This window comes from Parasteatoda tepidariorum, chromosome 4 (assembly GCF_982258835.1).
Source record: "Parasteatoda tepidariorum strain Cologne lab strain chromosome 4, Ptep-v5.0, whole genome shotgun sequence".
NCBI lineage: Eukaryota > Metazoa > Arthropoda > Arachnida > Araneae > Theridiidae > Parasteatoda > Parasteatoda tepidariorum.
In genome coordinates this window covers 90,077,476-90,090,965 of record NC_141758.1, presented here as the reverse complement: position 1 = coordinate 90,090,965, position 13,490 = coordinate 90,077,476, and the positions used below count along the sequence as shown (strand labels likewise).

The 13,490-nt window shown below is 29.3% G+C and overlaps 1 protein-coding gene across 5 annotated transcripts in view; it reads left to right on the top strand.

Annotated features, from left to right (window-relative positions):
- The window catches only part of LOC107455334 (transformation/transcription domain-associated protein), a 165,499-nt gene that overhangs the window by 72,350 nt on the left and 79,659 nt on the right, over positions 1-13,490 (top strand). For all 5 annotated transcript variants that reach the window (XM_087161598.1, XM_087161599.1, XM_087161597.1 and 2 more), the window contains 5 exons: positions 2,726-2,843; positions 4,186-4,375; positions 7,860-8,158; positions 10,109-10,351; positions 13,177-13,362. In XM_087161598.1, the coding sequence (XP_087017724.1) occupies positions 2,726-2,843; positions 4,186-4,375; positions 7,860-8,158; positions 10,109-10,351; positions 13,177-13,362 (1,036 nt within the window). The remainder of the gene's footprint in view (positions 1-2,725; positions 2,844-4,185; positions 4,376-7,859; positions 8,159-10,108; positions 10,352-13,176; positions 13,363-13,490) is intronic.

Here is a 13,490-nt window from a genome sequence, read left to right as displayed (position 1 = left end):
AGAAATCTTGAAATTTGTTATGCTTATTTACCTTATGAGATTTGCCGTGACAGAATTGCAGCAACACGGCGACATTGTCACAGAGCGTTATAGAAATTGTTGCATTTCCTTCCAATTTTTGAAAATTTGTGCAGGGTATCCCGCACACCTGGAAAGTGAGGAAAAATCATGAATTTCAGTATTGAACAAAATTTGTCATGAAATGTCATGATTTTAACTATTTTAAAAAAAAAAAATCGTGAAAAGTCATAGATTTAGGTCGACAAAAAATCTTATTTTTAAAATGGAATGTACCCTCTCCCCCCATTTTCATGGTGTTCCGAATATCTGAATTTGTTACAAAATCCCCACATACAGTCATAATTGATTAAAATATAAAATGTTTTTATCGTGCTCTTTAAAAATTATGCTGTTCTTTCAAGAAATGAAAGAAAAATATTTCTAGAGCGAATTATCTTTTAAACTTCTGTGATTTCAGAATTTTTATTTATTTTTATTTTATCAATTCAAAATTTTAGCTGAAGCAAGCTAGTCATTGGCGAATTTTTTTTATTCCGAAATGAGAACAGAAAAATCAGGAGTATTTCTCCCCTTTCCGATGAACAAGAAAAGTATCTTTAGAATGTAATTCTGCAGAAGAAAGGGGAAAAAAATTATTTGCTTTTGTATTTTTTTAAGCTATTTTATTGCTTCAACTCTTTCTTTACTCTGTTTTTTAAATTTAAAATGTTTAAGTAGGAAAATGTAGAGTAAAACAGTTTTTTTATTATACCTATTATTTCAATGAATTTAATTATAATGCCTTTTTAAATTTATTGTTGTGCTGTTGTAGGAGAGAATAGTAATTTCGTTAAGTCATGAAAAATTCTTGGAATTAATCATGGAAAGTCATGAATTTGAAAATCTAAAATGTAGCAGATGTTGTTGTCTAAATGTTTCTGGTTTTCCTTTCTGCATAATTTTTCGAAAAATTCTATTTTTTCTGCAGAATTATTTTTCAAAGATGTGTTTCTTGCCCATCAGAGAGGAAATAAATAATCATGATTTTTTCTCATTTGAGACTTTCAAAAAAATCAGTAATGACTGGCTTCAGTTAGAATTTAAAATTAATAATATAAAATAAAATAATTCAGAATTCATGAAAGTTTAAAAGATAGTTCGCTCTAGAAATGATGTTCGTTCTTTCATTTTTTTTTTCTTTAGCACTAGATCGCCCAAGGAAGTCATTTTGACTGCTTTTTAATTTCAATTAGAAAAACAATGATGTCTATAACGACACATTTTCTTAGAATTTTGTGACTTTTTGTACATAATAAAATTTTTTTATTGTTTATATTTACTAATAACTTGTTAAATAACTGTAAATAATATAAAAAAATTTAAAAATTAATTTTAAAAAACTTTTTTTAAGCATCATTTATTCTTTTTTAATCCAGTCACTACTACTTTAGGGGACTACTTTAGGGAAATATGGATATATACTAAGTTTCAGTCTTACTGGTGTTAAAGAACACCATATTTTACAAACACTTATGTTAGTATCTCTTTTTTAAGGAGTCTTACATAGCTGCCAACTTTACTGGATTATACAGTAGACTACTGTATTTTGCCAGTTTCTCCTGGTCTACTGGTTTAATAAAAATGCTCCTGGTTTTTGTATATTTAAAAGATTCTCTAAAATTCAGTAAGTTTCCTTAAAAAATCCCTATTGAAATAGAATTTTTGTGCAAATTATTGTTTGCTTGAATATTTAAATAAGTGTCATTAATACATAATAAAGCAAGCCTCATTTATAAAAATCAGTTAACTATCTTTGATGAATTAAATGCCTATTACTATTCAAAATTCTGAATGAACATAATGCATAACCTTTCAAGATCATGTAATGTGAAATCATAACTGGAAAATATAGCAGTTGATTATAAAAATCCCTAAAAAATTTCCTATATATAAAATATATAGTATATTTTGTGACAATTATCATAAAATTTGTATTTTTTCGTTATATCTACTGGAATTTTTCCTGTCCATGTTGGCAGCTATGGTCTTATTCTCTTCGTGTTCTTTATTTTGCGAGTTATTTCACGCATTTTACGAATTTTAATTTATTTTCGAATTTTAATTTGTGTATTGATTTACAAAATAGGAAAGAGAAAATAATTACTGCATTTGTTGGCCTACAAAATAAAGCTAATTAAATACAACTCTGTATTGCACATTGAAAATGTTGAAACCTAATTCTTTCTTAGATTTATTATATTTTTATGTATTTTATTGTAACACGTGATATATTTTATTTTGTTTACCTGACAACTTTGATGCATAATTAGTTTGTTTATCGATATAATCAAGTTAATCGATATAATCAAGAAGTGATAATTCTAATTCAAATTTGAAATATGAAATCTCAATAAAGTTATTACTACTGCAATCGACTTTAAGTAATCCACCAAGTTTCAAAAATCACTTTTTTTTTTAACAAAATTTTTCCAAACCTGATCGAATCCTACTTCAAATTATCCTTGCAGTTTCCAAAAGTAAAAATTTTTTGAAAAATTTAAAAATATATATTTTGGTCTATTTAGTGTTTGGTGACGTATTGCAACCAATTTAAATTAGTATTTCTTTTAACATTTCTATTGCATAATATTTTTAAATTTTTTTATGTTTTATTGTCCTTGTTTAGGCCTATTCTTCAATTAAACTAAAAAATTTCAATTTTCAGGCGAGGTTTAGATCAAGCTGTTGACTACATTTCTGCAGCTAGTTCTCAAGATTTAGAAAGTGTTTTAAGGCTGTTTTTTGATGCTTTGATTAATCCGAGTGAAGCAGTTAGAAGTAAGGTACATAGTATTATCTTTTTTTGCTCAAATAATTTTTGATGAACTTGAAAGAAACTTATAGCAGGTGAAAAGAATTTTTGTTAAATATTTGAGTTAAATACAGATTATTAAATATTTGAGTTAAATATAAAAACTGAGCCGAACGCAAAGGGTTAAGAAATGAAAATTAAAAACAATCTTTATTAGGGATAAATCCTCCTAGTCAAGTGTTGGAAGTTTTACCGCCCTACTACAGCATACATGCAGTTTTTTTATAATTGAAGGAAGTAGAACTTTGGGAGGCCGTGTCTTGACCAATGGGCTGCAGTTGTGGTAAATTTTTACCCCTTTCTATTCTTATGCAATTTTGCGAATGTACACTGTTTGATTAGCTTTAATAATTTCTATGTTGTTTATATATAATATGGTCAATTACAGTTTCAAATTAGTTTTAAAAACAGCTGCCTGTTGAAGATAATGAAAAAAATGGCAAATTAATATAAAACAGTCTGGAATCATCTATTTTTTAAATGTTGAATGAATTAATGTAAATTTCTGAATTACTGAAATTAATGTAAATTTCAAACTGAGTGTGTGCAATAAAAGAAGTTTAGAACTTTTCTGATGTTAAGAGTTTTCCTTTTTACTGTTGCTAGTTTGTTTTGTTTTTTTTTTAAATTTTTTTCCAGTCTTTCATTACAGTGGTTCCCAAATAGTGTTGTGAACTCTAGGGTTCCATGGTGTGCTCACAAGGGACCCATGGCAAGGGATCCAAATTTTTTAAACCAGCAATGATTTTATTTAATACTTATATCAAAGCAATAAACCATCATCGATTTCACATTTTGATAATTTTTAAAAATTCCTTACTTTAAATACCGAAAAAAAAAGCAAAAGCAAAATTTTTATTCAATTATTGCTTCCAATAGCAAAATACTGAGTATTGCATCGCTAATTCTCTGAAAACAATTCTCAATGTTTATAACAGTTCTTTTTTGAAAAATAAGACTCAGCATACGTCATACGTTTTAAACTTGTATATAAACCATTATAAGACATTAAACTAGACTAGATGCCACTCCAAGCCTGGGAGTTCAACTGTTTGATATAAAATCTGTAATTTTAAGACTTTTTACTAATAATGACTAAAATAAATTTCATTCTTCTCATTAAATACTATCAAAATAATAATTATTATTGATCAATTTCTGGCTACTTATTTTATTTATGAACTTGGAGTTTTACCAAAAGATGCTCGTTCAATTAGGATTCCACAGCCAAAAAAAATATTGGAAACGGCTGTTCTTATTTATTTTTTTAGAGATTCTGAAAATTTGCATGTTGAAATCAATTTCTTTTGCAGGCATATTCATGTTTGCAAACAATTTTTAAGAAGAATACAGTGGCAAATTTGGACATATACATAAAGGGTATTTACAACCAATGCTTTGAAATGCTTAAGGAATATTCCATATGCCCTACTAAGGTTATAATTGGAATTCTAAAGGGTTTCTGTCTGTTACAATCATTTAAGAAGAACTCTCTTTCAGACTGTAAGTATTCATTATTTCATTAGTTTTGAGTACTCAAGTTTTATTTATTTTTTCACTATGGATTTCCCATTAACTGTCAGTTCAGCTGGTGAAAAAATCCCAAATAAGGGAATTTCGTCGGTAATAAAAAAAAATGGCCAACAAGTTTAGCATGCATTTGTCTTCTCATGCTGAAACACTTCTTAGTTTGTAACTGGTAATAACTTTACAAACGTTATATATCTATACACACACACAGTGACCAAGACATTCTCATGCACTTTGAAATTTTTGTTACAGTAATATATAATAAATCATGCTAAAACATTTTGCATAAAATTAAGTATCTTTTCAAAAACTGCTTTGAAATAATACTGCCTTTTACTTTCTTAACGAGCTTAAGTTTCTTTTTAAATCAATCGCATGTGACACGTGCGGCTTCTATCGGCATTTTCTGCCATACCTTTTGAAATACATTTTTGAATTAGCTCAGATTGGTGCTTTTATAATTATTAAATTGGGAGAGCATGTATAACCAAACAAAATGAGCAAGCGGATTCAGGTTGGGGGAGTACATTCCTTCTTCATCAAAAAGTCAGCTAAATGTTTGCTGTACCACTCCTAAACTGCACCTGTGGTATGAGAAAAAGCACCATCTTTTTGGAAGCAAAAATATTCCCATGCATTTTCTGGACACTTGGAAGCAAAAATATTCCACCCATACATTTTCTGGACACTTGGAAGTAAAAAAATTTCTGAAACCTCAGCTCTAGAATATTAAGCATTGGTTTTTATTCCCTTTTCAATGAAAACTAATGAGAATTTACATCAGTTTTTGAAACAGCCCTCCAAATTATAGCAGGCAAAATATTTCGATAATGGATGTTATCAACAGAAATTGACCATATTCAATCATTTTGGGTATTGAAATTTTGCTGTAAAACAAATAGTTTCTCATCTGAAAAGGAAAACTCATCTTCAGCATGCCTTACTTGATAAATTTCTTCAACCTCTGCCTCCTTTTTATCTTGGCAGTGCAGGAATTTTGCTTGTTCTGTAAGCCGTGCACCCAAGGTCCTTTCACAGAAGATTTAACATTGATTCCTTCAATATTTTGAGCTCTTGGGCTAGCTTTCTAGCAGTCTGTTTTGTCGTATCCTTTCCCTGATATTTTTTATTCTCTCTTTTGCCTGAACTCGCCACGGTTTGCCAGATCTGCTTCTGTCTTGTCTGAGGACATCTCATCATGCTTTCTGATAATTCTGTAAAATAAAACCTCCCTTTAACCCCAGGGCTTTTTATTCTCTGAAAGTGTAGCCGGCTGCTCTCCTTTTATGAATTTACTTATCACAATTTCGTAAAAATTCTTCATTCTACTTAGGTAAAGAAAATTATAAGTAGTACAACATATAAGCTTGAAATATGTTGTACTACTAGTGTAACGTCCCATATCCGGACGTCCCTTTTCTGGAAGGGTTGATTTCCCAGACACTTTTTAACAATCAAAGTAAACAAACATTTCTTCATCTTCCCCTCTCTCTCTTAAAAAAACGAAGAAGAAAAAGCTGTGAAGAAGGTTAAACATAGCAAACGTTAAAGTGGAGGAAGAATCACTTTCAGTCACACAAGAAAAAAATAAAGAGAACCCAATCAGTATGCCACGCCTTTATGCTTGATTGATGGCCAATGATGGGAGAGAAAATAAGAATTTGTCACTTCCCCGCCCTCAACTTGAATGACAAGTAAGGAGGAAATGAATTTTTCTTCTCCACTTACCCACCTTAATGAATGACTGGAATTTCCCTTTCTTGCTTGAATCATTCTAGTTCAAAATGGCGGAGAGATCAATTAATATTTTCGTAACTGTCAAATTTTTTTCGTTTTCTATATTTATTTTTATAATAGCAATAATTATTTTTTTTGTCTAATATTTTGTTTTTGATTGATTAGATATCATTCTAATACTGAAACATTATTGCCTGAAAAATATTGTTTATTTATTTTTTGCTTCTTAGATTCAGATCGTTTTAAGCCTTCTTTACCTTAGGGGCCTATTATGCGGAAAAATCTAATATCCGGACTTTCGAAAGTCCCACCGATTCCGGATACGCGACTTTCCACTGTATACCGTACACTAAATTTTCTGAATAGAATTAGGACGTCAGGAACACTTATTTAGTTTTTTAACATGCTTTGAAGGGTCTATGAGAACTTGTCATGGTGTATATATTAGCAAAACTGAAAACTTGAGAATGGAAGCAGCAATTTGGATCATATTTTTTCTATGCAAATTTTTCTGAGTTGGTTTGTAAACAATTACCTATTACTAACATCATTTAGTTTGGGCGCAATCAAATTCCATTGTTGAAATTCGGGAAAATAATAGCGACAGATTAAACTTTCACTTATCTTTCGAATTGCATTAGGATTTTTTGTAATCGATTGCTAATATTTTTTGGATAATTTTATGATATTTTTTGTCCCTCTGCATTAAGTTGTTCACACATAATATTAAAAAAATGTGTTTTTTCGTTGTTTCAACATTGCGCTGTCATAGAAGTTGAGTCGTTACAAAATGTGTAAAAAATATCGAAACAGGCGAATCAAAATTAAAGCTTGCTAAGCTCATAGTTTAAATGAAGTGAAAATTCATGCTGGAAACAAATACACAGGCTGATATATTTATCAAAAATTAAGGAAATGCTATATTTAACCAGCACATGTAATTTTAAACATAAATTTGCTTATTATTTTTTGTCCAAACAGCATTTTAATTACAAGGCGTTTGAAATAAGTAAAATAAACTTTAATACTAAAACATTTTAATGCTGATTATTAATAGTAATTATTATTTTAATATTTTATACACATTTTTTTAATTCTCTAACCAGATATTCATAATATACACAAACGTGGAAACTTTGTCACCATTGCAGAAACTTCTTTGAAATAAGTATAAATAGACTTAAATACTAAAACATTTTAATGCCGATTATTAATAGTAATTATTATTTTAATATTTTTATACACATTTTTTTAATTCTCGAACCAGATATTCATAATATACACAAACGTGCAAACTTTGTCACCATGGCAGAAACTTCTTTAATATTTTTATTTAAAATTAATTAAAATTGAAAAATATATTATTTAAAATTGAAAAGTGAAACACAATCAAATGTTTTTCTCAAACTTTATTTTACTCGCTAGTAATTGTTTTGAGTATTTTTACTTATAGTTTTTTTATTATACACTCACAAAATTGATTTAAGAAGTTCCTCCGATTATCCAACTGTTTCAATTATCTGACATACTCTGGGTCTTATTGGTATTGAACAATAGGGTTTCTACTGCATTTAATTAATAAAAGGGAGAATTTTAAAGTCTTATCATGTGGTTATAAAAGTAAAAATGTCTCTATAGTTATTGTATATTGTTTCCTTGTGTTCAAATTTTGTAGTTTTAAATTTTTTTATTACATTAAAAATTGCCTTTTTTATTCTAGATTTCAACACAAATCTTAATGCAGGATTTTTTCTAAAGGAATTTCTTCTTGAACAATGTGCGAAAGTTATTTCTAAGGATTTTAAGTCACTTCAAGAAGATGAGAAAGAATTATTTGAAAGCTCCTTGCAAATTTTGTGCATTATGAGTAAAAGTTTAGAAACAGAAAACGTATCATCTGTAATTGAATGTATTATTTATGCTTTAACGTCTGCCAATGAAAAAATGTATATATTTGCAACAAAATGCTTACGCATTCTTAAAAAATATGTTAGAGAAACTCCTAAAGCTGATTGGCTGGTATGTATTTTTATGAAATATTTTACAAAAACAACTTTATTTTTAAATGTTTTTTTCTGACTAAAGAAAATTTACGTTGTAATTCAGTGTTTTTAATTTTAAAAAATTATATTGAATAATTAAAAAAAATTTTATTTAGACCTGCCAACTCTCAGGCTTTTGGTCTACAACTCTGACTTCTGTGTTCTATCTCAGAACTTCAGGCACCACCATTGTTTTTCCTCTGTTTTTTTTCCTTAATAAATTTACAAATCATAATCTCACACTTTGCATACTCCTCATGTGTAAAACTTTTTTCCTTCAGATCAGCGATTTTTTTTTCTTTCAATTGCATTTGGCTTATTGTTAATTCTTTTGAATTAAAATTTTGATAAGCCAGGAAAATATATAACACTGCTTTCAATAAAGTTTATACAAAATATTTCTCTTTTAAGAGTGATATCTTAATTCATGTTAAAATAATTATGTTATGTTAAGTTTTTGGTGGGTTGTTTTTCTATGTAAAAGTTTATAGAAAAAGATGTTAAAGCTGATTTCTTGATATTGTAGAAACTAAGTCCTGTGCTGTACATTTACGAAAACAAATCAGATATTTTTTTACATTGTTTAAATAGGAGTGATACAAAATGGTGTTAAGTCACTATCAAGAAAAGTAATGCCAATACTGTGTTGGGCAACTTGAAGCTGTCAGTATTAAACATTCCTCGCAGCAATACGGGACATGTGAGATAATATTTTGACATGCATCTAAAATCTTGACTTATTTCTGTTCTTCGTTGTCTAAACAAACTTTAGAAAAGAAGTTGACAGACCTGAAAGAGTTTCAGAAAAGCTTTTATCTAAAGTTTTTAAGGACTGAAATCCGTCACTCAGTGTGTTCTAGATAAATAGATTAATTTATTACCTTGTTATCTTTAGAAAAAACTACTGCTGACAAAAAGCTACTTAATTTTACTTATAGAATGTGGGAATATTTTTTTAACTCTTTTTTTTTCTTATTGATTAATTTGTGTTTTATTGTTAGCTACTCTATGCTATGGTCTTAAAAGTCTTAGGTATTTTGAATTTCGAGTTAAGAACAGTTTGTGACAAGGAAAAAAAGTGGGTTGAAAATTAAGAATGGGGGGAGAGTCTTGGAAGAGAAAATCAAGCAAAAGAAATGTGGTAAAAAACAGAGGGTGAGAATCTCACTTCTAACAAAATGTAGTAATTCAAATAAAATAATTTTCTGAAAAGAATGGATGTAGTGTATCTACCACTACAAAAAAAAAATTCCAATTCACTAGTATATAGTACCTTTTCATAGTTGAAGGTTGACATTGTTGATAACTACTATACCCACATTGGTAACCTTCGGAGATGATGTGAACTCCCTTGACAGAAACTCCCACTTCTATTTAAACACGCCTACTTCCATGGATGGTTCCAATTAAACATGTTGACTTGCTATTTGTGACTGTTACAATATCCACCTCACGCTGTTGCTACTCAGTCTCAATCGGAGCTAATGGCAACACAGGAACTACCACGACCATGAACTTAATACAGCTAATCACGTTCAGAATTTAAAAGTATGGTGATCTTAATAAAGCTCTCCCGGCTTCGCACAAAACAGCAATGAATAAACTAGTGGTATCCCATTCATTGAATTCTATCACAGGTAAAATTCTGGTCGGGGAGTACTGTAGTGTATCTTCCACTACAAAAATACAATTCCAATTCACTAGTCTATAATATATGTTAACTCAACTCTATGTTGGGGTACCTTTTCATTCGATGAAGGTTGACATTGTTGATAGCTACAAACCCCACAATGGGCTTCTAGAAAGGAAAGGAACAAATTTATTGACATTTTAGAAATGCAAATTGTGTTTATTCTTCAAAGTTAAATTACTTCATTTTCTTAAAAATATTTTATTATTGTTTTTTTTTTTTTTTTTTTTATTTTAGAAAACATCAATTACAAAACGTATTAAGTCCGTTTTGCAGTCTGAATCACTAAAAACTCATGATGTCCATGTAGTTAGTTGCTTTTTGTTTGTTTTCCAAGACTTGAGGGTTGAAGAAAAGGAACATAAAATTTTGATGTCAGGTTTTGAAAAATATTTGCATGACTGGTTTACAAACAGTAAAACTGTTAAGTATACAGAATATGTGAGGACACTGTACAGTATAAAGAATTCTTGTTTTTGGGTAAGTATTTATTTTATAATAATATTGTTCTTTATTCAAATATCACCATTATGAAAAATTTCATGAAGTCTGCCGAAACAACGCCTAAATTATAGTGTAACACCTGCATTACGGAAAACAGATCTTTTTAACAGGGATAGAGAAGAAAAAAATTTAGCGAAATTAGAAAGGAATTTTCTAAAAATTTTTTAAAATAATAATGAATAACCGGGGAACCAAACAATCCTGCACCTTAATACATTTGTACAATTTGTCTCGCTTCCTCCCCCCATTTGAATGCAGATTTCATTTTACTGGAAAAAAATATTTTATATTTGATTATAAAAGTTTTAACTCAAGATAAAGAAAAGCAATTTTTACTTAGAGGTTGCAAATCATATTTAATCATCCTTACCAAAAAAGAACAAATTTTAAGTTTTAAAGAAATATTGTTATTTAAAATTGTTTAAATGTTCTCAAACTTGGAAAAAATTAAAAAAAACTTCAACCTTATGTTATTTTAAAAAATTAGTTATTTCAATTAAAATACTTTTTTTTTCCTTCAAATTTCCGACCCCTAAAAAGCATTTTTTTATTGCTGAAAATGAGTATTTGTTCTATCCTAAATTCCAAAATGCAAAATATTTTTGTCAGTAAGCAGTTTTTTGCTTGACCTATTGGTGGTGAAATATGTGAGTTTTTCCTGCAATGAAACGAATTTTATCTTGAAAAAAATACACTGTGATAACATATTTATTAACTCTATTACTTCAAGGTGTTTAAGATAAATATCTGCATAAAATAATTATTAAAATTACATAAAAAATATTTTTTGAAAGTAAGTTTCCAACTTTACCATTAAAACAACTTAACAATTAATCTTTGTCATCAGAGTGTAAAAATCACATTTATCTCATACATCATAATTGTTTTGACATGCAAGGGTAACACTAATAAGAGCAAAATAACAAAGCACAAAATGATTTTGAATTCAATTCAAGGCAGGAAATCTCAACGCAAAAATTGGGAAGAAAGTGGGTCTAGTTGCGCCATGTCTTAATATTATTCAGAAATACAAAAATAATCAGGGAAGACGTGTATCTAGCAAGGAATTAAATTTCAATTAAGCAATTTTTTCCTTCGTCGCATGGCATGCGATGCCAACCATACTAGCATGCGGCCATTCTACAAAGTTGAACTAGTTACGCCATCTCGTAGTAATATTCAGAAATACAAAAATAATCCAAGAACTTAAGGAGGCGCATAAGTTGCGATGAACCTGCTCATCTACTACCTGATCATGATACTTTCCATCCTCTATCAACAGAACCTACACCTAAAAAAACATCTTAGCCACAAAAGCAAATTGTAAAAGAATCTCCTCTAGATCAGAACAACCCAATTTGAACTTGCTCTGGAAGACGAGTTCACTTCCCCACCAAATATGCACAGTTTTCTATATTAAATTTTGTTTAAAAAAAAATTTCGGGAAGGGGGATGGTGTAGCGACTCTAACTTTGAACTTTCGTGATCTGGCAACTGAATAAAAGTTTCAGTTTAGTTTTCTGTAAAAAAGATTTAGTTTAGCTTTTGTGTTCTACTGGAGATAACGTCAGTGATCATTGTCTATAGTTGTGTTCTAATATTTCTACAAATGTTATTTTACTAGTTGAATGTTATATTAAAGTTGTTAAGTTTTTACTGTTCGTATTTCATTTACTTAACCCCTTACCTGCCGAGTAGAATTTACGTGATTCTCTCCCCAGTGCTACCGTTTTTCGCTCAAGTGCGCTTTGTTACGCGGTGTTTTGGTAGGGAAAAAAGATGCACGCTTTGCAATTTAAAAACAGTTTACTTTCACAAGAGAAGAAAAAGGGGGGAAAGAAAATACAAAACTGAAATTAAAGAATAAAAACACAATATAAAAGATGTTAAAACTTAGCTGTTGTATGATAAATCCTGAAACATGGTTGGACATATAAACCAGCATCACATTCATTGCACTGAAAGCGGTATTCTCGACGAATATACACAGGAAACGAAAGAAGAATAGACCCGACCTTACTAAATAGAAACACACAAGCAATAAATATTATGATATAACTTTTCCAACACAGCCCTTTCCCATTCCCTCATCCCCTTTCCCCCTCCTCCAAAATTGGTAATGCATTCATTGCAAACACTTACAAGGTCATTTTATTGCATTCAAGAGTCGGGGATGTAGTTCTATTTATAGCAGCGCAATGCAAAGCATCGTACTTCGGGAAAGCGTATATATATGCCTGCGGCAATTAATGCATCGTCTGGCCGAGACGTATATATACGCTCGCGGCAGTTAAGGGGTTAAAGTATTAGTTTCAATTACATAGACTTGTATATTTGCTAAAAATTCAATATCAATGAAGCAATTTTTCTCTTCTTCACATGGCCTGTGACACCAACCACAGAAATGCCAAACAGGAGTTAACTTTATATAAGTGATCCTTTTCCTTACTATTTCAATGCCCTAAAGTATAAATATTAAATTTATTTGAAAATCATATTTCTTCATAAATTATGTACTACTTGAATCTAATTATTTACTTATTAAAAAAAATTTCATTTCATAATAAAATAATAATTATAAATTTAACATTTATACATTTATATTTAAACTTTTATTTAAAAAGAAAGAAGATAGAGAAGCCTTTATGTAAAGTTTCCAATTTTTCAAAGTGGTAATATTTAATTTTTAGTAGCCGGATACCAACTTTAAGTGTATCAGGTTTGCCTGCTATTGAGCATTATTGATTTATAGAATTGATTTATTTGGTTGTAAACTAATTTTATTTATTTGTTTATTTAAGTTTTGCAATATACATCCTGACCTGTTTTTGCCTTTGATATTGTTGATACAAGAATCTGACTTTTATATCCATCTGAAACATTTTGATGATAATCTCATAAAGCATATGGCTTGTTATGAAAAACACACGATCAAAATTTTAGAAGATGTGAAAGAGTTTGAGAAACAAATTTATTCATTTTTTGAGGTATGAAATATTTTTAATTATATATATTTTCAGTTTAGGTCTAGAGATAAAATCTAGTTGGTCTAGCATACGAGTTCACTTAACATGAAAATATTTTAAATATATGTATTCTTGGTAATTGAAAATTA